Genomic DNA, 26,429 nt, shown 5'->3' with positions numbered 1-26,429 from the left:
CATCCGTCATCTCATTAGGTACACGTTGTCAAGCATGCATACAAGCACGTGGGGGCCACACAAGATATTGAGAAGCATGTTGAGTTGCAGAAATTGACAAAATGGACTAGTCTGCCACATAATTTTTTCACTTTGATTTTCGGGGTGTCTATAAAATGAAGCCCTCTGTAGGCTGAAACTTATTTTCATCAAAAGATGTGGCATCCTTTCATTCCTAAGACATTAAACTGTCCATATCAGTATAGATATCCAACATAATCTTCACATTGAGATCTGATATGTTTTCAAAGTGTTCCTTTAATTTTTTTGAGCAGTGTAGTACAAGTAGCAGTTAAAGGAACTTTAACAGACACTCACAGCTATGGACTATGGGACTATTATTGTCAAAGCCAAACAGTATAACCACCCCCCCTCCCCCGTGCCTCTGAATCTTTACTCTCTCATGTAGACTTGTTCTGTTGGACAGTGACTTAATTTTTATTAAAAATTATAACAATGGTGGTTATGCAAGACTTCATAATAAATACACTCATAATAAACTTATCAAAGGCGAGCATTTCATCTTACAAACGTTATAACATGCAGATCTTAAATGGTCTACTTTTCCTTTGTGACTGAGAAGAAAAAAAGAAAAGGCAGTATGATCCGTAAGCAACACAGAACTGAACACTCAACCTCTTTGTAACATGGTCTGATGAATGTCTATCCCAGATGCATTTGGCATTTTTAACAGTTAGAAATAGCAATTTATTCAGGTTACAGTTAAATATTGTACAGTCCTGAGTCCAGTGTAAAAAAAAAAAAAAGACAAGAGCATCCATCCTATTCCTAAACATGGCGTGATTTACATTCTACAAAGTATGAAAGACCTGAGGGATCAGATCGTTGACTATAGTCTCCATGCATTGCATACATATGTTGTCAGCGTACGCCTGTGTAGGGGCTGAGTGACGTACAACGGCAAAGAGTAGAACCTGGAGAACGAGGCATGCTACTTCTCATGTGCATGTATTTGGGGAACCGGTGGTACAATCATTAAAAGAAAAAGACATGCACAAGCTGACGAGACAAGACAAACTGTCTTTGCATATAACAAATCCTTTATGACCACTTTGTATAAACCCAAAACTACATGGTGGGATGGCTTGAGACAAGACTGCTTTATTGAGCTTCTGAGACGCTAACATTTCTAAGACAGTTAACTCCTCATTATTATTCAAAATTAAAGTGAAAAGAACCACCAGCCAGTCTGCTGCAGATTTCTGAATCGTGTCGAGTAGGTGGCTTTACAAATACGTAAATATGTTATGAGATGAACATATGGAGAGTGAACAGATTAATCATCTCAGCCAGAGACAAAGCTCAAGTGAGGTTATCCGTGCGGTTAAAACGCATGCAAATGTTGACAGAATTGATGCATTTCAGGGGGCCAAATGGCAAGACCAAATACTGCCAAGTGGAAGAAACACAGGATATAAAATCTGAATTACAGTCTTACAGGAAGTTAAAGTTGTGAGGCCTCGATATGCAGATCTCTGCTGCAGTGACAACGTGCCAAATGCTCGTCAGCTAAGAGGTAGTGAGATCCAGAGAAGTTAACTACACACAAAAGTGTTCTGTTCGGATTTGCACTTGTGTTAAATCAATAAGCGCCCTCATCCAAATTCATCTTCGTGAGGAGAATACATTTCTTCAGTTTCATCGCCACTAGGGTGACTTGAGGAAGGGAAGGGTCCTGTCTCTCAATTGGTTAGCTCTTGGTGGGGCGGAGTTTGCGGCCAAAGTACTCTGGCGCTGCATCCACCAGCCAGTCGGGGTCCACCAAGCACAGGTCCCTCATGTAGCAGCGGGACGTGTGCAGCAGCTCATTGAAGACCACGTAGGCCGGCTTGGCCTGGAACAGGACGGAGGACGGATGGATGGCCACGGGCTGGTGGGTGTCCAGGGCCAAGTAGCTGCCGTCGGGTTGCAGCTCGGCAGCGTTGACGAACATCCCGTGGGCGAGGCAGCGGCGAACGTTCCCTGTGTCCACCCCACACGTCTCCATCTTCATATTGAGCTGGCAGAACAGGACGCGGTAGTTTAAAACGCCGATTCACTGGTAGTCAAACTGTCACAGTATTTAGTTATCAATAGTGTTGTCAGGAATACGAAGCATAAATACTGAAAAAACACATACACACACACACACACACACACACACACACACACACACACACCTATTTGTCTTTAAATAAAAGTCAGATTTTTTTTTTGCCCTCAATGTTGACTCATAGGATAATTCAGGGAGCGAGAGAGACAGTGACAGTGAGACAGTGTGTAGAGATGGCACATTTTCAAATCTAACTCGGTGAATTTATCATTTATATACTTCTTAAGGCAAGACAATAGTCACAGAAACAATTTTTTTTTATTTGATGACCCATCTAAAATGATGACCCATCCCTATATCAAATATCAATAGATTAAAACGGTATTGTATCAAAGTTCAAATTCCAGTATGGCGACAACACTAGTTATCAAGATCAAACGAACTGCTGTTTTTTTTTTTTACACAATTATTATTCATAAATAATGTCACTCCATAACTGAATACATCCCGCTGATGGAATAAAATAGCCATTAAAGTGTAATTGCATCTATTAATAGACCTAATATGACCTATTTGATGGTTGCAAAACATAGTCTATTATATTTTGATTCCCCAGTTTTAGTAAACAAATGAGACGCCGTTTCATTGATTGTTACCGAGGTAATCCGATTATGATTGTGATATGAATTTCAGGTGACACTTCCCAGAGAACTTCCTCAGTATTCACAATCATTTCCAGATGTGTACCTTAAGGTAGATATCTTTGAGTTGAGCCTGGACCTCTTTCACCAGACTCATGTTCCTGCTGTTGACAAAGTTCTCCCGACACCACTCCTGTAACAGCAGACGTATGTCAGATTATAAAGGTAGCCCAGCATCATCATGTCGTTTCTGAATTTTTGCTTCGTCACACACACACGTCTCCTCGTTCGGCTCTGCTCACCTTGTTGCCGCTGACTTTCTTGAACGCCCTATAAATGCTGAGCAGCGTCAAGTGGTCTCCTTCGCTGGAGGAGAACTTCTTGCGTGCGGCGAGCACCTCCTCCCGCCGGGCGGGAGGGTTGTACAGCACGGTGTCCACCGACAGCAGGGACACGATGCTCAGAATCTCCTCGGAGCAGGAGTAGTCGGGGGACAGCAGGATGGTCTGTGAGACGAAGCAAATGAGGCAGGGAAACGTCACACCATAATCTAATTGAGTCGAGCGTGCGACCCATGCGGCGTCACGGGCCGCAGGCTGTCACTTTCAGTCAACACGCGCAGTGTAGCATGCTTGTTTGTTTTTACCTTGGCATATCTGGGCTCCAGAGGGAAGCTTGCCATCTTCTTTCCCAGAGCAGTGAGGAAAACCTGCCCCTCCTTTCTCTCGACGGCCCCCAGCAGCTCTAAATGCTCCACGGCCGAGCGGACGGCCTCTGGGATAAACACAGCAGGGTCACAACGACGCACCGACCCGGCTGGACGACATCCAGAATGCACGGCGATAGCGTCTTACCTGGCGAGGGCTTGGACATGAAGTCGAAATTCATCACATCTGGAATCCCCAGAGCCATGAGCTGCAGCATGATGCCGGATAGGTTACACCTGCAAGTACACACGCGCACAGGAGAGTGGACGTTCAATCACGCTGACCTAAATGCATCAACATGTGGTGGAGGCTATTATCTGCGTGAAGACAAAAGATAAAGATGTCCTACGGCACCTCTGGATCTCCGGCACAGTCATGGGGGCGAGGTTGTCGAACTCCTGCTCGCTGTAGAGGCGATAGCAGGAGCCAGAGTCCTCCCTGCCAGCCCGGCCGGCTCGCTGCCAGGCCTGGGCTTTAGAGACCCGCTGCACGGCCAGCACCTCCAGCCCGCTGTCTGAGAGTCACACAGCACAGGAAGAGTCATATCAGAGCCAAATACCTGAACAACTAAAACACAACACTCCTATGTAGCTCTTATGTAAAGTACAGAAGTATTATCGGAAAAACATACTGAAAGTATCAACAAAAAAATGTAAGTACTAGCACCTGTGACGAATATGATTATACAGTTGTGTTCAAAATAATAGCAGTCCCACATCACTAGCAAGATAAATCACTGTTTTTGTTAGAATTTCAACTTCTACACTGCAAGTAAGTTCCTAGAAGATTTAGTAAAGGTATAGAAAACCAACAGACCCAACAGACATGACGTGCATGCTGCTGATTCTGTGAAACTGAATCATTTACTGAAAGGGGCGTGTTCAAAAAAATAGCAGTGTTCAATTAGTGAGGTCATTGATTATGTGAACAAAATAGGTGTTAAACAGGTGGCCCTTATTTAAGGATCAAGGCAACTGACGCTGCATATGCTGGCTGTGCATTTGTCCTTGAAAAACAGAGTAAAATGGGTCGTTCAAGACACTGTTCAGAAGAAGAGCGTTCTTTGATTTAGAAATTAATAAAAGAGGGGAAAACCTATAAAGAAGTGCAGAAAACGATAGGCTGTTCAGCTAAAATGATATCAAACGCTTTAAAATGGCAGCCAAAACCAGAAAGGCGAGGAAGAAAAAGAAAAACGACTATTCGAATGGATCGGAGAATAACCAAAATGGCAAAGGCTCAGCCAATGATCAGCTCCAGGAGGATCAAAGAAGATCTAAGATTGCCTGCAAGTACTGTAACAATCAGACGACGTCTATGTGAAGCCAAGCTACCAGCAAGAAGCCCCCGCAAAGTCCCATTGTTAAAAAAAATACATGTGCTGAAGCGGTTACAATATGCCAAAGAACACATTGAGTGGCCTAAAAAGAAATGGCGTAATATTTTGTGGACTGATGAGAGTAAGATTGTTCTTTTTGGGTCTAAGGGCCACAGACAGTTTGTCAGACGTCCTGCAAACACTGAATTCAAGCCACAGTACACAGTGAAGACGGTGAAGCATGGTGGTGCAAGCATTATGATATGGGGATGTTTCTCGTACTATGGTGTTGGTCCTATTTATCGCATACCAGGGATCATGGATCAGTTTGAGTACATCAGAATACTGGAAGAAGTCATGTTGCCGTATGCTGAAGAGGAAATGCCCTTGAAATGGGTGTTTCAACAAGACAATGACCCCAAACACACCAGCAAGCGAGCAAAATCATGGTTCCAGACAAACAGAATTCAAGTAATGGAGTGGCCAGCACAATCCCCGGACCTTAATCCCATAGAAAACTTGTGGGCTGACATAAAAAATGCTGTTCATGAGGCAAAACCAAGAAATGCAGAGGAATTGTGGAACGTAGTACAATTGTCCTGGGCTGCAATGTGGATCAAGCAAACTGAGAGATCCACATTCCCATAAAAACATCTCTTTTATTGATGATGTATATGGTTCTGTATGTGTGTGTTTACCATGAGAAATGTCTTGATAAAATAATCAAAAGGCACTGCATAGGTTCATTGTATGTGTGGTAATGTTACTATGTTTTCTATGAGCAATCACAGTAATGATGTTAACAAATTAATACAAATGAAATACAAAAATATAAAGAAAATCCAGAGTCCTCTTTGTTTGAGACAAGATTGTTCTTGAGTACTACAGCTAGTACTAGAAATTAGGAGTGAATGGGAAAAAGTCAAAAACAAGTACCTCAAAATTGCCTTAAATACAGTACTTGAGTAGACATACTTAGTTACTTTCCACTGACTGCTGTGGACCTACGTGTGATAAAAACTGTGATTCATAAAAGGCACAAGTCATGATTACATGTTTGAGGATTTAATAGAATGCTGTGCTGAACTTAAAGCTGATATGAGAGCGTGTGTGAAGAGCGAATCATCTGACCAGGGTTGAAGCGTTTGGCCTTCACCATCCCCGTGTCGATGACGAATTTGATCCCAGAGATTGTGACCGACGTCTCGGCGATGTTGGTGGAGAGGATGACCTTCCTGCATCCCTGAAAATGTAATATCAAATTAAGTCTACGATACATATATATCAAGGCACTTCACATAAGGAAAGTTAAAACAAAGCCACAAGTGCTTTAAAGAAATTATAGCAAATCGGCTCAGATATTCTGTTCGAGCACAATGTGTGCTGTCTCTTTTCCCCTTTTGTTTACACTGCTCCGTTTCTCCTGCACGCTCACTGTTGACGTTACCTTGGGAGCCGCCTGGAAGACCCTGAGCTGCTGTGCCGGGGGCAGCGATGCGTACAGAGGGATAACTAGCATGGGACCGCAGCCGTCCGGCAGATGCTTGGCGATGTCCCGGCATGTCCTCGCCAGGGCCTCGATCTCCTCCTGACCCGTCATGAAGACTAAGATATCATGGGACGGAGGTGCCTCCTGCGTGCAAACAAAGAGGCCGAGTTCTGTTCCAGTGTCGAGAACAATCATCGCAGAATATGAGCAGTCTGTTTACTCGCAGGTTTGTGTTTTTGTATAATGGAAGGAAAGAGACTCTGTGGTTTGGGCATTGATATGAAATTGGAAACACTACTGATTACACATGAGTGATGAAACACGAATGGAATTGCAATTAACTCTGTCAACTGAAGACTCATGGCTGTTATTAACTTTTTCTGGTGTTTTCTGAAGCAGTGTTTGTGTGTAGTAAAAACTAAAAGAAATATTACTATTAAAAGTTTTTAAAAAAGCTAAAAATGTGTGGAGATTGGCCTGGGCGGACATTAGATTCCCGACCCTGACCTGATGGATCTGGAAGACGGAGACGAGCGCAGCCTGCAGGTAGTCAGACTGGGGGTGCTTGGTGTAGTAGATCTGAATGGGATGTTGCCGGCCCTCCAGGTACAGCACAGGTGACTTGTTGAAGTACTCAGAGAACAAATCCACATCCATCGTGGCTGACATCACTATGACCTGTGCGGGTTAACACACAAAACAGAGAGGCTACAGTTTGGGTGGACATAAGGAGATGCTTTACCAGAAAATAAAGAGAGAGCATGCAGTGTTAGGAATTAACCCGGTGTAAAATATCTCATTGAAGCCAGGACAACTGGAACCCCTACCTTCAGGGGAATCTTGTTAAGCTCTCTGCGCCTGCGCTGAGCAGTCTTAACCACGCCGAACAGCACATCCGTGTGCACGGTGCGCTCGTGAGCCTCGTCCAGGACCACCACGGTGTAGCGCAGCAGCAAGGGGTCGCCGATGGCCTCGCGCAGGAGCATGCCGTCCGTCATGAACTTCAGCTTTGTCTCGGAGGATGTGACGTCCTCAAAGCGCACCGTGTAACCGACCTGGAAAGAAGCTTGGTTGGTTTACTGTAAACTGATGGGAGTGCTAATACGAAAAGTCTTGTTTTTGACTTCACAAATAGAATTCACACATGGCGCTTTAGGTGACACTGGATGTAAACATGGGAGACATGTCCTTTGCGCATACCAGCTTGCCGAGCTGAGTCCTTTTCTCCTCTGCCACCCTTCCTGCCAGTGAGATCGCAGCGACTCTGCGGGGCTGAGTGATGGCAACGATGCCCTGTCGCCCGATGCCGGCCTCATACAGATACTGGGGGATCTGAGTGGTCTTCCCGGAGCCAGTCTCCCCTGATGCGTGAGAGAAAAGGGGTCAAAGTTAGACAGAGATCAAATGCTACACTTTAAATCTGTAGAGTAGAAATTATACTTTTCTGAGCACGATGTTAGAGCTAGATGTGATACAACTCACTTATATAGTTGATATGAATAAGAGAACAAGATGTGTCGAAATGTACTTTAAAACTGAGCTGCATCGTCATAATATTACCAAGCTGACCATGTAGTTCTATATTAGAGCGGATCATCCCTTTAATCGAGTCGCACAAACAGCGGCTAACGTTGTAGCAGCATCAACTAACTAGCAGCGAGCTCCTCACCTATGAGGATAGCATTGTGAAGCTGTCTCAGCTGGTTCAGCAGCTGAGGTTTCGCTTGGTAGATGGGAAGCTGTTTCCTCTGCACGTCTATCGGAGTGGTGGCATTTCCCTTTCTAGGCAGCAGCATTCCAGGTTTATTCCTATCGAGACGGAAAAAAACAGACCCCGGCTTGAATTTTTTAGCCGGAGGAGGGTCGGGGTCGTGGGGCATGGTCTAGAAAAAGTGACTCTCGGAACGAAACCTTTGCGGTTCTTTCTTGAGATTTTTGTAACGTTAAAAATAAACGTTGAAGTGTTTCTCATGCTCACTGACAGACCAGCAAAGCGTCACTGCGGATGTTTTGCTACCTCTGCAACAAAAAAAGTTCCCACGTGGTAAGATTTCGGCGCAGAAGTTTGACGTCACTAGTGAGTGTGAAATTTAAACCCGAGTACGGACTGGCAGGTATATTCACAGGTTCATTGGTTTGTAGTGGTGTACACTGTTCAAATCACACCCTTTAATTGTAATGTTTTCTAAATATTAGGATCTGAAATATTGTATGGAAGATTAAAATGCCTAAAATAAAAACAAATAAGATAATGAAATAAAGTGTGTATTTACTGTGTCACAAATAAATTAAAAACGTTTACAATTATTTGGCTTTTTGTCATTATCAACTGAGTGATGCCACGATAAAATCAAGTCACAACACTGAAAACAAACTGAAAAGGTGCATTGCAAGTCAGTATTGTCCATCAGAGGACCGCATAGACCTGCCAGTACTAAATGCAATTGCCACCGGAACGAAGCACGTCTGTCAAGTGATTTTTGGCATAGTGATGGCAACAGGTACTGGCCGAAAAAGCATCTCCCCCTTACACAAGCACCCTCTTTTTACTAACAGAATTTGATCCTTTCACTGAACATATGTAAAGTCTACAGAAACCGTATGATCATTCATTCATTAAATAATTGTATCGCATCCATGTGTGCGGAGAGCCATCAGGAGGTCAGTCAGCAAAAGTTGTGGACATGCAGGCCCTCAGCTGTCCCCCAGTGTGCTCAACTGAAGAAGCGTGAGGAAGCCCAGTATGTGCCCATAAAGCATTTTCAAAGGAATGAATAGGGCGCCATCTTTGAAAGCAGTATCTAGTTCTCCTTAACATATCTATGGGTGCAAGGGATCGTTTCCTTTTTTTGATGGAGAAATGCACTGTGAATGCCAAAATGAGATACAACTGCTTATCAGCACTGACACAAGCCGATGGCACCATACAACAGCTTCTTGTGAGCTAACCGGCTACAGGGACACCACTATTTACTGTACATTGAGTAGCTGTTAGAGAAATTCACTCGAAGCCGATGTAAAAGTAATTATCACAGGACATTTATTCTTGCAAGAAGGAGACCGAGTTGAAACACATACAAGTCATGTATCAAGGCTGCTCAGAGGTCTGTCTCTGAGTCTCTGATATTTATACTTCGGAAAACACACAAGTGCGTTTTCACAGAATCATTTGCATAAAGCTACGTGGCATGTCTTGAACTTGCCCCTTCCGCACAAGCAAACGTCATCTTGACGTTTAGTAAGATATACAATCGTCCCCTACAGAAGGTCACAGTGACTGCTAAACGAGGAACGTCTGAGGATAAAAAGTGTGAAGAGAATTCACACAGGAGCCCCAGACTTCATAGAGTCTTTACATTACATTACATTACAGTCATTTAGCAGACGCTTTTATCCAAAGCGACTTACAATAAGTGCATAGAAAATGCTTCAGGAGTGTCATGACGTAGAATAAAGACCACAAAAACCCACAGGGTTTAACAAACATAATAAAAACCCGACTTTCAACGAGGAGACCAGTGTTCAAGAAGTGTTTTGACGTGTAAAACATGTAAACCATCATGAACCACTATAATTATATATATTTTGTATTTTTATCCTGAATGTTGATATGACAGTAAAATGATGTTGTTGTGTTTGCTCTTATCGCCATGACTTTACTTTTTAAGGACTCACTATTGTTTTGAAAGGCTTTCTGTAGGTTTCGGCAAGGTAAAAGGACAGGTTATTAAGCAACACACAGGAAATTATGCAACTACTTGATAGCTTGGTACACAAATACAGCAGAAACGGTTCGACTTCAGAGCAAGGATACATTTAATGTCCTGACTGGATTATCTGTGTTATTTCCAATTAACGTCTCATTTCAAATGCTGTTATTGTTTTGTTCTGCACTAACGCTCTGAATTCAAGCAAAACGAAGACCTGTGTGACTCCACTTAATTACTTTTTTCACGTAGTAGAGCAGATGCTATTCTCACCACTGCTGGAACCTCATTACCTTCAATTCTTCTTGAAACATTAGCAATCATCTTTTAGAAATAATCAATGACAGTAGTTTACAACCTGCCAGTCATATTCTACAACACGCTAAGAAAGGTTACAATTTTGGGCTCCTTCGTTATCTATCTGGAATTGCTTTTTTAGTCTCCAAGTGTGGAATGTCAGTCTGTCTCTCGGTTTGTACACCGCTTTGGTCCAGACCCGAATTATCTCAGCAACTATTGGATGAATTGCCACAACACATACATATATTCATTGTTCCCAGAAGAGGAATCCTTTGGTGATCCTCTGACTTTTCATAGCGCCGCCATAATAAACGTGTCAGCTAAGTTAATGTAATGTAATGAAGTTGGCTTGCCCCCACCCTTGCGTTCCCCAAGAAAAGAAAAAAGAATCTGAATTATTAGTCCAGCTGGTTGTTTAAAGTTGCCATCCCTGTGGTGATCATGTTAGCATGTAGCTCCAAGCAGGGCTGCTAGCATTAGCTTAGCCTTGTTTTTCAACAGAGAACCATTTATCTCCCAGCATCCCTTTAAAAGCATTTTCCGCAAATTGGACCACAATACATTGTTACTACTGTGAGATATGTAAGATGATGAAACTGGAATGTAACAAATACAACAATGACAAAATCTTAATAACTTATTTCAGGAACTGCTCTCAGGAACCTTAATCACTTAATGGTTGAACTCTCAATTTACCATTAGCCTGGACATACTCGGAGCTGATAAGACTCTTGGCACTCAAACCGTTAAGGTTGAGTCTATCATGTTTAATGACCCTACCTTTCCTGGATTACGAGCAGCTCCAATCCTGAGGGACATAGAGACACATCCAATTTTGAATAATGATATGCTAGTCCTAGTCTTAGTAAGTCCTTGTATTCTATATATAGCTTTTAAATCTACCTCAGAGTAACAAAATTACCATATTGGCAAACCGTTCACAAATGGACTTTGTTAACCGTTTTGTTTGCTTTTGTTCTGATCTTGTTCTGTCGTCATACAAAACTCATCTCACATTACTTACTATAGTGCGTCTTTATACATTAATTGTGCAAGCTTGAAGTTAAACAAATCTTGAACAGTGGAAACATCTGAGTTTATAAAAGTTATGTTAAGTTCATGATAGCCAATGCTGTTTATAATTCTTTTAGTTGTTAGTCTTACACAGGACACTGTGTGAGACACTCCATTAATTTATTAAACATATAGGTGCACATGTATATCTACATAGGCCTGTGTGTTTTACAGCTTCACCTCCAATCTTCCCATGAGAGCCGTCAGATGAAAACAATACAATTTCCAGATGTAAATGAGTTTAGTGTTTCTAGGCAAAACATTTTTAAGTCAGGTAATAAAATTATCTTAGATAGAAATATCTTAGACCTAAAGATCTAAATTAAATTTAAAACTAATATAAAGGTGCTTCACAATCTTCCCTGGTGCTTCTCCAACTCTAAACTTCTAAACGCTGCATAAATCTTTTGAACTAAATTTAAGGTAAAAATGTCAATCAACAGATTTAACTGATAGACATCAATCAATGATATAAATCACTGATTCTACCTGGTCACAATCCTTTTCATTTGTTTGTGGTTCATTGTTTTATTTACATTATTATACTGTTCTTCATATCCTTTATTCATCCATTAATTTTGTTTATTTTATTGTTTAGTACTTTAGTTATGTAATTAGTCTTATGGCGTAAACTGAGCACCATCATTCTTTTATACTAATTTATGGGTTTATAAATCATAATGGAATTATTAATAATCGTTACATATCTTGATATTAATTCATCATAATTTATTGAATCTACAACCAGCAACAACGCTACACTACAGAGCAGTTTAAGTTATTATTTTAGGTTGTCATACAACCCCCCTGTTTTTGCAATCCATGCAAAATCCTTGAAATCCTGCCAAATCCTTGCAATCCGACCAGATTCTAAGCATGGCCATTTTGTGGCAATTACTACATATTGATTTGGAATGGGCTTTAACCAGATTTAGGTTTGGATTTTAAGAAGATGTTCCATTTGCTAATCTCTGGAGATTAGAAAGTGAGAAACACATTTTTCAGATAGGCAACCTTCTCTGTCATATTCCCATTCATGCATATCAAAATGGCACTTTGTTATCAATGTGCGTTTCCTCTCCTCCAACGAAGATCAGAAAGGAGAGAAAGTGGACATTTTTGACAAAATTAAGATAAAACATATGAGGGCTTAATGTCTGAAAACGGTGACACAAGAGCGGGCAAATAAGCTGAACTGTGGAATACACACTCTGTGTTTATGTTGGGTTTTTGTGGTTTGTGTCTCTGCCATAGCATGCAGGAAGAGAGTGTCGGTTGAAACGATAAGGTTTGATTGCGCAGGGAGAGGAGGAGGTCCAGCGCTGGCGTGGCAGCTGTTGAGTTATTTGAGTCAAGAGTGAATTCCAAAGCTGTCTTTTTTTCTACTAATTTGGTGCTGCATGAAACAAAAAAACAGGGTGCAATGAAAGAAAAGAGAAAAGTCAGGAGATGCAGCAGTGTGGTGACTGGGGAGAGGCACATAATGTGACTGACTGAAAACAGAGTGACCCTGTGCAGAGAGAGAGAGAGAGAGAGAGAGAGAGAGAGAGAGAGAGAGAGAGAGAGAGAGAGAGAGAGAGAGAGAGAAAGTGGGAGGGAGAAAGTCCTACACTTGAGGACTTCTCATAAAGCGCGTCAGACGTTACTTATGAGAGGAGGCAGAGAGGACCTTCGCCACCAGTGAGGAACTAAAGCAGAGGTGACCAGGAGGGGAAGCGGAGCGCTTGTATGCAAGTGGGGCAAAGAGAGAGAGAGAGACAGAGAGAGAGAGAGAGAGAGAGAGAGAGAGAGAGAGAGAGAGACAGAGACAGAGAGAGAGAGAAAGAGAGAGAGAGAGAGACCCTCCTCTCTAGAGGACCAGCCGATGAGAGAAGATGAAAAGCCAAATCACCAACGCCCTCTCCGACTTCTTCTTTGAGTACGAGACCCCGCGCCAGGTGCTGGTGAGGGACAGGAGGGTGGGAGTGGTGTGCCGTCTGATCCAGCTGGGGGTCCTGGCTTACATCATTGGGTAAGGCCTGACACATTCATCCCTTGTTTCCTGTAGTGTTCAGAGGGGCAACGGGGAGACTTTAGTTTGCATTGTCATGTTCCAACTTGCGTGGAGTGAGAGTGTGTGATGCAAAATGACCTTTCCAACAACTTTTTTGTTGTTGCTGTTGTTGCTGGCTGGGTTGTTTTTAAGTGATATAACCTTGATGTCTTAATTCTGCTTACATGATTTAAAAACAAATCATCACATGCTGTTCAAATTGTTAGAAACACATTATTCATGAAGGCAGACTTCTTATTTGACTCCTGGTGGGTGCCACCGATGGTCAGTGACACACGCTGTAACTTGCCAGGTATACTGTTGACACAGCAAATAGGAACTGCAAACAGACATGAAGTAGTGACACATTGAGTGACGGCAGAAGGGGCAAGAGCATATCTTGCTATCTTGTTATCTGCCCTTCTCAAGTCGAAACACAAAAAAACAGCATGCTTGTTATCTTACGCACGCTACACCTCCACACTCATGCTTTGACATGTTGGAGTTGTTTCCTGGATACTCATTCTGTGGAAGGGTGCATTTCTGTTTTAGTTAGTTTGAAAACTACTCACTGATCGTTTGTGCATGTCTGCACTTGTGCGCAAGTGCGTCTTCACCTCTGTGCAGCAGAACCTGAGGAGCGGCTTGTGATGAACAGGCTGAGGCATATGCTAACACATATAACAATCAACTGCTGCCCAATTCGATGCCAAGCAGGCACGGACCCACGTTACCTTCTGCTGGTGACGCTGACCGAGACACGTGATAGAGACAGACACATTTAAGAATATCAATATTAGGTTGGAGACTTCCCACTTTTGGTTTCTGTTTGGGGTCCATATCTTTGGTGATGGTGCTATAATCTTGACTATCTTCAGAGTCAGGGCACAACAAATGTGGATGCTCATTTTCTTTCAGTTCAAACCTTGAAAAGTCTTAAACTGGTAACTGTGAAACAGGATTTTAGTTTCCTCTGTGAGCTGATTTTAAAGAAAAGGGAACAGTCACGGTGACATTCACGGAGGTTTCTTTTGGTATTAAGGGCTCCCGGTGCATGACACTGCTGTCACCCCACCTGTCACGTGTCTTTTTAGTGATGGGCATGAAATGAGATGTGATTATGAGGCTTCTCCTCCTCAGGTCGGCGCAGAAGTCGGCCTTTATCTTGCAATGCACAAGCAGTGAGGTTGTCTTGTCAGGGATTTTATATTTAATTTTAACCTTAGACTTGGTGCAAATGTATTTAATATTCCACAGTTTTTAAAATTTATTTCAATCTACATAAAAATATTTGATAAATCAATTTGAAGTAACTCTCTCCCTTAACCCAGAAAGCAACGACTAATTTAACGGAGAACAGCAGCCTCGACGAACCGTAATTAATTCTCGTCTCGTCACTTTTAAGTTGACAAAAATGCCTGTCTACTGTTTGCATTTCGTCGTGATTAGCTCAAGTGTGATTGTCTTTTTGTTCATTCAACACTAATCTCAGAGCCACAGTATGGTGGGAAGAAAAGCCCTCCGCACATCAAGGAGCATCCTCCTCCTGCTCCTCCCTGCTCTGCTTCTGTCGGAGCAGATACAGATCTCACTTAGACTGCTGTTTTGGGAGATTCCTCCATTATTTCACGCTCATGGGTTTCTTTATTCCATTAATGTGCTCTATTTTTTTTTTCCTCCTCTGCCCCTTGAATGTAAGCTCCAACTTACTCAATTTGATCTGCCTAACTGATAGAAGTTGTGGCTTTTAGCTCATTGTGCAAACGCTACCTTACATTTCAGTCTGCAGTTTGAAGGATGTTTCTGCTCATCTGTTGCTGGAAGGTTCTTCCACTGTGCACGGACAAATGAACCGCAGTACATGCTGCCCTGTAGGCTTTTCACACAATATATAAAATAACTCTGGAAGTGCGGGTTGCGCGTGTGTGTACATACAGTATCTTCCCAGTGCACACCAGCTGTTATTCCTATATCTCCTGGGCATACACACAGATAGAGCCACACAAGGAGTAGCTTCTCTCTGCAGACATTTAAAAAGTACTGCACTCAAGTGTGACCAAAACAAACCTGAAATATTGAATCTGTAGATCATCACCTCAGGAGCAACTCAGATCCTTTTGCTCAAGTAAAAATACCAAGAAAAGAATGTAGAAATACTAAACATCCTGCACTCTAAATCCCATCAGTTTAATGTATACATTAAGGAATGACATACAATTGGACACTGTAACTGATATATTATCATTAATAGATTGTTAATACAGATTTATTAATGTGTAAGCAGCATGCAACTGTTGTAGCTACTAAAAGTGCATCTGATTTATGTACCGTTAGGTAGTTTAGTGCAGAGATACATCTTAATGAGAGAGGAAAGAACTGCTACATACAATATTCTTTGGTGTTTTCTCTAATCTTTGCTTTTTCTGTGAGACTTTGAAGAATTTATCAACTTTGGTCCTCAGACGATCATTTAAATGTAACCATGTGAGAAGTTTAGAAGGGAAACGCCTCTTTGGTTGAACTGCTAACAACTCATAGGCATCTGAAACATGACAAGGAGCCCCAACTGGCAACAAGCAAAAAACATTGGGAACCGCTCTTTAGCAATACATTCTATTTCATAAGTTAGAAAGTGCAATGTTTCCCTCTGCAATGTGGCAGAGTGGAAATATAAAGTAACTAACTAAGTAAATGGAAATACTCGAGTACTTTACCTTTAAATTGAACTTAAAGATGGAGTCAGCAATTCTGAAGAAAAAGAGATTGATATTTGAAGTCATTACCCAAACAAATACCCCCCTTTCAGATTTACCAGCCCAGTCGCCAGGAAGAAATGTTGGTATTGTACATTGCTGCAAACCACAGATGCGTTTTATCCATTCGATCAGAGCAAGTGACGTAGTTTATTGAGTGACTGTTATTAAAAGTTACGTAGTATAATAACCGGTATAAAAAGTGAGAAAGTCCACCAAGGGCAGATGGGTCAAATAAACAGGAGACCACTGTTCATGTCCCGTGTGAAACTAAAACTAGACGTTGACTTAACGCTTGTTGCACAACGTTACGTAAGAAAGTCTGCTGAGCGCGGTTGTTATTTATTCAAGCTAGTTACCAACGCACTCGTCAAATACCGACGCTTGGTCAGTGCTCCTAAGCTTCACACTATTCTCTTGGTACCCCTCTAGAGTCAGTTTTGAACTTGTCAGGGACGGCGTGTCAACATACACTCACTACATGCATAGTGCTGTCACATGCAAAGGAAACTTCGCGCTCCACAGAATGTTAGGTTGAGGTAACAAGTTGGGTTTCAGGAAAGACGTTAACTTGAGTGACAAATGAGTCACATGACTAGCAACTTATGTGAGTCACGTGGCTAACGACGTTAACGTCAAAATGTGCTTGTTTACTTTTGCCTTCGCATGGGACAACAGCTTGTAGCGACGGTGTTACAATTGTTACAGTTGTTACTTCATGTTGTGGCGTTATTTGAACACATTCCGTGATCTTTTTTCTAACTTTAATCAAGTAGTTTTGTTGCCTATACCTAATAAATCGTTTCACAACGCTAGCCATTGCGCGCCATTGCGTGTTTCTCCAAGCGTAATACGAGGCTGTATTTATTGAACGTATGTGTTTGGTTCAGAAACATCAACATTGAACATGGTTTGCAGAAACGCGCAATGCAAACCCTTCACTCGAGCGTGAACGCCTCCTTGTTGCTGATTGGCAGGAATAGTGTTATGTGGCTCAGTCCAAGCCATTCTGTTTGTTTGCCATTTTCAAAGCCAGGGCTGTATATGAACAGCACAGGAGATGTTCTCTGAGTTTGATGAAGTGTATGGGATTAGAATCGCTGACTGCACCTTTAATTACAGAAAATTGGTTATTTTCATCACAATCGGTATTCTTGGAAGAGGATATAGATTGAATCTGTTTGCACTGATAAACATGGAAGCTGCCATTTTAATATGACATTCAGATTCCTCAGAATTACACGCTGGGTAAAGTTTCATTATCGCTCATGGGCAACGATCAGGACTGCTAAACCACAGCTGTGTATTACTTATAGCACTAACTGTTTTTCTTGTTTCTGCACTGTACTTTGGCTCTGAGTTATGCTCTGCTTCATGCTCTTAGATGCTTGTTTGGAAAAGGAAATGTACTTATGACTTCTGGTGACTAGTAGTTCTTTTGATTACCAATGTTGATGCACTTATTGTAAGTCGCTTTGGATAAAAGCGTCTGCTAAATGACTGTAATGTAATGTGGTACAAGGGTGGTACTCATTTTACTGTTTAGGGGCAATAAACTCTCAAGAACAACTACTGAAGGGGACAGCAAAGGTGCTGCCAAAAGTGCTGTTATAAAAGTTAAAAACATAGAGGAAACCCTAAAACATATTGGATAATTGGTACTTAACTAAAGGTTGTAACACAGTTTTTTAATAGTCTGAGATTTAATAAGTCAGATTTGTCTTCGTGGTTGTAAAGGGACGACCTCCATAGTACAACCAATGTCACATTGGACGACAATCACTTTGCACATGTGTCCCCGTCAGGGATGCTGCTGGCATGTGGGACTGCAGTGCAGAATGTCCACATCACCACTATACATGCCCTTGCCTGCGGGGGTTGCATGGCTGACTGGGGTGGAGCGGGAGTCCGAGGTGCCGATGGACCTGGTTTTTATTTTATTTAAACCTCTATTTAATCAGGAGAGTCCCATTGAGATTAAAAATCTCTTTTTCAAGGAGACCTGGCCAAGATACAATGTTCTCTGTGTCTCCCACAGGTGGGTGTTCATCTACGAGAAAGGCTACCAGACCACAGACATAGCAGTGAGCTCCGTCTTCACCAAAATGAAAGGAGTGGGCTACACCAGCATAAACGGAAGTGAGAGAGTCTGGGATGTGGCCGACTACGTCTTCCCACCGCAGGTTGGTGACTGGTTGTCCGCTCAGCGCACGACTTTGGTCAAGAATTTGTTTTGCACCTGGTACAAGTCACTGAGCATTGTTGGGATTGTAGTACATCTGGGACAGAGTCAGATGTCGTGAAGTCAACATTCACAGTCCGTGAATCAAACTGTCAGAGTGAATAAACATCAGGCTGAGTCAGACCAGCCACGTCAAAACGCTTTTAAGAAAGCTGGTCGGCGTGACAAAGTTCGAGGTGTAGTCATGCTTTTAAAAACATCCGTGTTGGCTCGATTTTTATGCCAGATCCAAACAGTCACGACACTAGGATGCAGCACACACACACACACACACAGAAAGTCAATTTGGCCTGGATGATAATCTGGTTTTGTCAACATCAAGGTGTCTCCCTACTTTCCAAAAGTCATTGCGTGCATCCTGTAAAGAACTGATCAAACAACCTAACCAAGAGAAACTCTGGTGTCATACTGTATTTATATATGTATATATCTCTGTTTACCTAAAATGTCACTGTGTCCTGTTGTCTGTGGGAAAGAATACAAAGAGACACAGTGAAGAGTGTTGTGTTTGCTTTGAGATTTGGGCGTGGGCCTTTTTTAATTTAGAGTGGGTTTGGCACACGGTTTGGTATCATAAACCCAACCTACAAGATGAAAAGGTCTCTTTAGGGATAATGCCTTACACTTTGATCACTAAGTTGATCTCTTTGGATGTTTGTTCTGAATATGAGGATCAACTCAATGGTCAACAGCACGAAAATAGCATATTGTGGTAGAGCCCTCGAGCAAAACATTATCAATGATACCACCTTACATCAAGAAAATTCCCATGGAAGTAAAAGAGCTTAGCTTATCAAAATATATATGAATCATTTTAAAACAATAGCTTTTGGAAAATGTGCCTATTCGCTTTTTTCGCCAAGAGTTAGATGAGAAGATTGATCACACTCTCTCAGTCTGCTAACTGTGAAGCTACATCCAGCAGCTGCTTAGCTTAGTTTAGCGTAAAAAGACTGTAACCCGGAGGAAACGGCTAGCCTGGCTTTGTCCAAAGTGAACAAAATCCGCACGCTAGCACCTCTCACTGTGTGTTCAGCCAGGCCGCAAAGTGAGAGGTGCCGCAGAGTGCATACAAAGTCAATGGAAAGAATTTTAACTGGAATAATTAAAACTGATAAAACTAGAGTTTCTGCTAAATTTTAGTTCAGCTGTACCAAACACACACTGTCGATCAGCGCGTCCGTTGCTAGCTAGCTTACAGCTAACGTCCGTGCAAATGGTATACTGTGTGCGGAAGAACCGACACTGATGACACAACGGTGTCAGTGGTTAAGTTTGCGCAAATGACACATTGATAAAGTTCACTAATTAGCATATTTAAACTCCTTGCTCATGGCCAAGAAATCGTAAACCACAATTTGACGGGGGGGTTTTTTGAGCAGATTAAATGCTCAAGATATGATGTAAAGTAATTGTAAGCACATTGTTAGATGAGAAGATTGATACATCTAACTCAGCAAAGAAGCAAAGAACGTGTATTGTCCAACGATTCCTTTATAGTTAAAACGCACCATGAAAACAAACAACGCGTGACTTTTTGGGATGTAAAAGTTTTCGTTGAAGGCGTTTGCAATCTCAGCAGGGTCACCGGTGAGACACAACTGATTAATGTTTGACGGGCTGTCTGCCATAAACTTAAGCATGATGCCTGGCAACTACTGCATTTTATGGCATAAATAAAAAGAGATTAAAAAATGTAACATATTACTTCTTATAATCCTCAACCTCAGGGAGACGCATCTTTTGTGGTGATGACAAATTACATCATAACTGATGGTCAGAAGATGGGAAAGTGTCCAGAGGTAGGTGGAAATGTTTTTTTTCCCTTCGTCTCTCCTTGTCCCTCTGACTTAAACACTTCCATAAATAGGCAAACTAAACAGGAATTCCAAGACTGTTTCTGTAATTGGGTAATTGTGTAGTTGTTGAATAGCATCTTTTTTTTTTAAACTAAATTACCTCAAGATGACATAAACAGCAGTTTTCGGTATGCTGCCAAACATCACAGTACATGCAAAACTTTGTTGTTTCCCCCCACTGACCCCAATCTCTTTGTTTGCAACAGCTCCAAGGCAAGCACAGCTGCAGCTCAAACTCTGACTGTGAAGGAGGGAGTTTCAAACGTACGGGACATGGTAAATCCTGACGGCCCGACAGTGTGGGACATCAGCCGTCCTCACTGAACCGTCTGTCCATCTGTGGCCTAACTCAGATCAGTCCAGGTCTTTGGCTCTCTGTCGTCTGGTTCTGTTCTCAGCCCTTTTCAAATTTGAACTTCTTAGAGCCATGTGACAGGAACCAAGATGCACCGAGGGGGAGGTAGAGAATCATGCACTGTTATGGAGCGGTGTGTTTGCAGAGAGGGTTGTGGCTCCTGAGAACTCCTATAGGACGAGTTCACACAGTAGAAACTAAAATACAGCGCGTCTGAGTCAGCTACGGTAAACATTTAGATGTAGCTCGTGCATTGCTCTTGTCCAGCGCCGAGAAAAAAAAATGACGGATTAAAATCATCAACCTCAGTCTTAACAACCAAACACAGTGTGTTTGTTTGTGTGTGTGTGTGTGTGTGTGTGGGCCTTAAGCAAGTAGACACATGCATGTACTGTATATACAATCACAGATGTCACAATAACTCCTGTGCATAGGAGCCAACACAAATCATAAGCACACAGAGACGTTAAATACAATCAGCCATTCAGACAAGAGCTTCTTTAATAGGTCCAAACACAGCAGGGCCAATTTAAAGAGCAGTTACGTAAATTTATTGTCCTCCATATGTCCCGGGGTTAATTTCGGAGCCTTTGAAGCCCTTTATGCCCCACATCGACTTCAATAAGACCAATGTTAGCCAGAGCTTTAGATCTGTCTGTTTCAGACCAGTCAAATTCACCTCGAGGTGCCAGTATCGCTTTAGAGGCGACTCGCTGTCTCTACGCTCGTGGACAAGTAAACACGGGGGGGTGCCCCCGGAGCCCAACAGACTGTTGGGCTCCAGTGAACGGTCAGAGACCGGAGCTGAGCGAGTAAACGCCTGCTGCTAGAACTGTCCGTGAACTCAACCAGCACTAGATGAGAGTGACTGATAGCGACAAAGCTAATCACATGGAGAGAGATTCTATGTTAGGATCGGGGCCAGATAAAGGAAAAGAGCTACTTCAGCGCTTGTTTGCTTTTGCGCTTTCTGCTGATACTAATTCAAGATACAAGTTAACGTTTCAGCCCTCCAGTCCTTCTTTTCCCGCTGCTGCTCTAAAAGAAACACCCTGTTTGAAGCGTCTGGTGATGGTGATGAACTCCCGTGTGTTTTTATTTCAAGGGCAAATGACGGGAGTCTGCGTGAACGCCACTAAGACCTGTGAGGTGTTGGCTTGGTGCCCCGTTGAGGATGATCACGACATACCAGAGTATGTGGACACACTGAATTAATCAAACTGCAAGTTCAAAATTGACTTGCAACGCACATGACGATTGCATTTGTGATGATTCTGTGCCGTCGACCATCTTTTTCGACCATCATTTATGAGGATTTCTGAGCCTCAAACGTGCTGGATTTGATGCTCTTCTCTCTTCTCTTTGTTCCCATCTAGTCCTCCTATGTTGATGTCTGCAGAGAACTACACACTGTTCATCAAAAATTCTGTAACTTTCCCCATATTTGGGGTCTCAAGGTGATTACTTCATTCATATTGAATTCATTTTAGCTCAGCAGATGCTACAAATGTTTCCAAAGGTAGATAGATAAATATAAATGTTGCATATGTTGTTGCAGCTTTACCCTATAGGATAATTAATAGTAAATAAAAAGAAGAAACAAAAAAAAAATGACTTTTACCAGACAGGTATCAGATCTGAATTGCATTATGGAAACTGTAGGATCCTGTGTTTTGACTCATTCTAGGAACTGAAAGTCAGGATATTTTGGCTTCTACTGCACTAATTTGCACTTTTGTTTTTAAAAAATGTTTCCCCACAAGTCCTCAGACTTTTTGAAAGTGTGACACTAAATCGCTGGAGTAGATCTTTAAGTTTGAAAGTTTTGCCATGCCAGAGTTTCAAACTCTTGTTGTTGGTAAAAGCAAGCAAGCTACATTTTGTCTTTTAACACTTAAAGAAAATAAATGCCTTAATACTTTTTATGCCTTTAATTGAGCAAGTCAGTCAACCATATTTTTGGACTCAGTTTTACTTTAAGATTTAAAAAAAAAACAAATCATGCAGAAAGCATATGAACAACCAAGTGCACTTTGAGGTTATTGTGTTTGTCTTGTAATTTCAGGAGTAATCTGGTGGAGGGTATCGATGCTGATTACATCAGCAAATGCCTCCATGAGCCAAAGGATGCTCCACTGTGTCCCATATTCAGACTGGGAGACATAGTTAAACTGTCTGGCTTCAACTTCGAAACAATAGCCCGAGTGGTGAGTTGGCTGATCTTTACTCAACTCTGACTGGGTAGATTGTAGAATTGTTCAGGTGGCGAGGCAGATTTCCACTCCATCTAGTGACAGCTGCACATGTGTTGTCTCTTGGTGTTTTGTTTGATGTGTGAAGTATGATGTGTTTGTGTCCTGGCAGGGAGGGGCCATTGGTATTGTGATCGACTGGACATGTAACCTAGACGTGGATTTAAAACACTGTAAACCAAAGTACACCTTCCACGGTTTGTACGGAAACCCTGCTGAGACCGACAAAGCCAGGGCTTCAGTGGGCTACAATTTCAGGTGAGTAGATATACTTCTCTGAACTGAAACAGACTCAGGTGTTTTTATACTGCAGAAATACTTATTATATGATGTGAATATTTTGGGAAATACACTTATTTGCTTTCTCACTGATAGTTAGATAAGAAGATTCATACGACTGCGTGTTGAAGCAGAAGCCAGCAGCAGGTTAGCTTAGCTTGGATTAGCATGAAGATCAGAAAACGGGGGAAACAGCTGGTCTGGTTTTATGGGGCGTACATAACACCCCATAAAACTATAACGCTTTACACTTCACTTTTTTGTACATATTAAACAAACAATATAAAACGTGTCAATTAGTGTGTGTGCTTGTAAGTGGACTTTGTTACCTTTGGACACAGCTAGGCTAGCTGTTTGCACCTGTTTCCAGTCTTTATGCTAAGCTAAGCTAATGTTTGCTGGTCGTAGCTTCATATTGATCATCGATCTCTTCATCTAACTCTCTGCATTGTGTACAGGAAAGCGAATAAGTGTATTTCTATTATATTTATAAGTGTAATGGCATGACAATAGGTACACGCCTGAAGTAATCAAAGAATAAGCAGCTAACTGAAAGTAAAAGTGGAAGCCGCTCTGCTTGTGTTGAGTTTGTACTGGATGTCTACTTGCCCTTCAGTAAAACAGCTCAACATGGCTCCCACACTTGTCTCAAAGTTGATTGTTTTTTTGAATGGCTTTTTGGTTAGATGCCTAAAATAAGGTTTGTGGTTAACACACGCTTAAGAAACTAAAGTTTTGTTCGATGACATAATAGATAGAATTTTGAAGTGTTCCCGTTGGTTGTTAACAAGTGGCTGAAAAATATCACTAAACATCATAGTCCGCCTTCCCAGCCTCGTTGTGACCTTTTTATTAACAGTTATAACGATATAATCTCATATAGATGATAGGGAATATGAGGGGAAATGCAAATATTTACCAAAGACATCTGCACACTCATTCTATGTAACACATTGTGATCATCCCCATGGCTGTGTGTAGGTATGCAAAGCATTTTTTGGAGGACAAAATTCAGAAGAGAACCCTTCTCAAAGTGTTTGGCATCAGGCTGGACATCATCGTGCAGTCACTGGTGAGTAACGCATCTAAACATTTCTCGTCGGATGAATTTCCAACTTGAGAATTACTGAATGTCGAATCATCTGTGCTCGGTCGTTCACAGGCCAGAAAGTTTGACATCATCCCAACGCTGACCGCGATAGGCTCTGGTGTGGGCATCTTTGGAGTGGTATGTTGGAGCCCCGACTGCCTGCCATCATTGATTTATTATCCGTGGAACACTTTGTATACAAACTGAAATAACTCTGACGTTACAGGCAACCGTGGTGTGTGACCTGGTGCTGCTCTATTTGCTACCGAAAAGAGAATTTTACAAGAACATGAAATTCAAACAAACAGACACGCATGAACAGGTAAGCTCCGTGACGCACAAACATTCTGTTGCGATTGTGTAACTTCAATTTGAACACAAGATGGCAGCAGAACGGCCTTTAACGGAAGCAATTCTTTATCGGAACATCTTTTAGATGCATTTCAGTTCTTGTGAAGGAACTTTACATAAGTCAGAACTAGAAACACCCCGCCGGCACACAGAAGCAGTCCCCTTCACATTAACGCTGTTTATACCCATAACATTCACCGGCAGTGCAGCATCATCCATGCTTGTTCCACAGTACTATCTGATGGCAGATGAAATCTTCTCCCATCCCTGCCCCTGAAACAGTTCCCCCTCTTTAACTGAAACAGGCAGAACATTTCTTTGTATTTGCAGCATGACAACGAGTCGCTGGGTTTAGAAACAAGTGACTATTACTCCCTCGAAGCAAATGCAAGACAAGTCCAAGGCACTGGCCGGCCCAACGTGAGTGCAAGTAAAAGTCTAGACAGTAGAGTAGATTCTACGGTGTGATGTTGAGGAAAAAGACATTTAAGACCTCTCTCGTGACTAGTCACGAGAGAGGTCTTAAATGTCTTTTTATCCCACAGGAACCAGACTCGGAGGCAGGAAGCACAGAAACAGAGTTATCTAAAGTAAGATTCAGACATTTATTACAACAAACAAAATCTGGTTTGCTTTTGTTTCTGTGATGGCTGATGTTTTATTTATCTATTTCGTCTTGTAGAAGTGACCTGGGAGAAGACTTTTGAGGTGGTACTCTGAAGGAGTACTGACATGGCACGCTACAAGACGACACACACACACACACACACACACACACACACACACACACACACACACACACACACACACACACACACACACACACAAAATGGACTCTGCATTGGACATAAAAGACATTTCTCGGTGTCCTCCCTTTCTTCAGCATCTTTTAACATCCTCTACTCTCTTAACAGCCAACCTAAGTGACTGACTCTCTCTGTTGTATGTACAGTGGCTTGCAAAAGTATTCATACCCCTTGAACTTTTCCACATTTTGTCACATTACACGCCACAAACATAAATATATTTTATTGGAATTTTATGTGAAAGACCAACACAAAGTGTCACACAATTGTGAAGTACGAAGAAAATTATACATGATTTTAAATTTTTTTCACAAATAAAAAAAACTGAAAAGCGCAGTGTGCAAAAGTATTCAGCCCCCCTGAGTCAATACTTTGTGGAACCGCCTTTTGCTGCAATTACAGCTGCAAGTCTTTTGGGGTATGTCTCTACCAGCTTTGCACATCTAGAGACTGAGATTTTTGCCCATTCTTCTTTGCAAAACAGCTCAAGCTCAGTCAGATTAGATGGAGAGCGTTTGTGAACGGCGGTTTTCAGATCTTGCCACAGATTCTCGATGGGATTTAGGTCTGGACTTTGACTGGGCCATTCTAACACATGAATATGTTTTGTTTTAAACCATTCCATTGTAGCCCTGGCTTTATGTTTAGGGTCGTTGTCCTGCTGGAAGGTAAACCTCCGCCCCAGTCTCAAGTCTTTTGCAGACTCCAACAGGTTTTCTTCCAAGATTGCCCTGTATTTGGCTCCATCCATCTTCCCATCAACTCTGACCAACTTCCCTGTCCCTGCTGAAGAGAAGCACCCCCAGAGCATAATGCTACCACCACCATGTTTGACAGTGGGGATGGTGTGTTCAGGGTGATGTGCAGTGTTAGGTTTCCGCCACACATAACGTTTTGCATTTAGGCCAAAAAGTTCAATTTTGGTCTCATCTGACCAGAGCACCTTCTTCCACATGTTTGCTGTGTCCCCCACATGGTTTCTGGCAAACTGCAAACGGGACTTCTTATGGTTTTCTTTTAACAATGGCTTTCTTCTTGCCACTCTTCCATAAAGGCCAGATTTGTGGAGTGCACGCCCAATA

At 42.1% G+C, this 26,429-nt stretch overlaps 2 protein-coding genes across 6 annotated transcripts; one reads left to right on the top strand and one right to left on the bottom strand.

The window, feature by feature from the left end:
* Positions 1–279: 279 nt before the first annotated feature.
* Positions 280–8,261, bottom strand: dhx33 (DEAH (Asp-Glu-Ala-His) box polypeptide 33). 2 transcript variants are annotated; one of them, XM_068729502.1, is made up of 12 exons: positions 7,917–8,261; positions 7,448–7,608; positions 7,075–7,302; positions 6,755–6,925; positions 6,206–6,391; positions 5,890–6,001; positions 3,795–3,954; positions 3,588–3,676; positions 3,380–3,507; positions 3,036–3,239; positions 2,840–2,926; positions 280–2,059 (listed from the first exon to the last, which is right to left on the bottom strand). In XM_068729502.1, exons 1-12 carry the CDS (start codon positions 8,125–8,127, stop codon positions 1,751–1,753), a joined length of 2,046 nt encoding a protein of 681 aa, XP_068585603.1. In that variant the 5' UTR covers positions 8,128–8,261; the 3' UTR covers positions 280–1,750. The 2 variants fall into 2 exon arrangements, with proteins under 2 accessions (XP_068585603.1, XP_068585604.1); XM_068729503.1 differs by having other exon boundaries at positions 2,022–2,110.
* A 4,707-nt stretch (positions 8,262–12,968) lies between these two features.
* Positions 12,969–25,307, top strand: p2rx1 (purinergic receptor P2X, ligand-gated ion channel, 1). Of its 4 annotated transcripts, none has more exons than XM_068729508.1 (14): positions 12,969–13,339; positions 18,152–18,296; positions 20,086–20,157; positions 20,421–20,478; positions 21,675–21,762; positions 21,946–22,026; positions 22,635–22,776; positions 22,934–23,079; positions 24,082–24,172; positions 24,263–24,328; positions 24,417–24,512; positions 24,872–24,961; positions 25,087–25,131; positions 25,224–25,307. In XM_068729508.1, exons 1-14 carry the CDS (start codon positions 13,203–13,205, stop codon positions 25,227–25,229), a joined length of 1,263 nt encoding a protein of 420 aa, XP_068585609.1. In that variant the 5' UTR covers positions 12,969–13,202; the 3' UTR covers positions 25,230–25,307. The 4 variants fall into 4 exon arrangements, with proteins under 4 accessions (XP_068585609.1, XP_068585608.1, XP_068585610.1 ...); XM_068729507.1 differs by having other exon boundaries at positions 20,421–20,490; XM_068729509.1 differs by lacking the exon at positions 24,872–24,961 and having other exon boundaries at positions 20,421–20,490.
* Positions 25,308–26,429: the final 1,122 nt, after the last annotated feature.

The sequence above is a fragment of the Cebidichthys violaceus genome, unplaced genomic scaffold, assembly GCF_023349555.1.
Source record: "Cebidichthys violaceus isolate CVI_PGR_0920_01 unplaced genomic scaffold, fCebVio1.0.p SCAF_46, whole genome shotgun sequence".
NCBI classification, from domain to species: domain Eukaryota; kingdom Metazoa; phylum Chordata; class Actinopteri; order Perciformes; family Stichaeidae; genus Cebidichthys; species Cebidichthys violaceus.
Note: the sequence above shows the minus strand (reverse complement) of the source record. Positions and strands in the feature narration are given on the sequence as shown.

Excerpts from the sequence above, each read along its gene's own strand:
- dhx33 (XM_068729502.1), bottom strand. The coding sequence starts at position 8,127 with ATGCCCCACGACCCCGACCCTCCTCCGGCTAAAAAATTCAAGCCGGGG. Across the intron at positions 6,926-7,074 it reads TTAACAAGATTCCCCTGAAG|GTCATAGTGATGTCAGCCAC; the intron begins GTAGGGGTTCCA and ends TAACCCGCACAG. Across the intron at positions 2,927-3,035 it reads AGAAAGTCAGCGGCAACAAG|GAGTGGTGTCGGGAGAACTT; the intron begins GTGAGCAGAGCC and ends CTGCTGTTACAG.
- p2rx1 (XM_068729507.1), top strand. The coding sequence starts at position 13,203 with ATGAAAAGCCAAATCACCAACGCCCTCTCCGACTTCTTCTTTGAGTAC. Across the intron at positions 21,763-21,945 it reads GATGATCACGACATACCAGA|TCCTCCTATGTTGATGTCTG; the intron begins GTATGTGGACAC and ends GTTCCCATCTAG. Across the intron at positions 23,080-24,081 it reads TCAGTGGGCTACAATTTCAG|GTATGCAAAGCATTTTTTGG; the intron begins GTGAGTAGATAT and ends GGCTGTGTGTAG.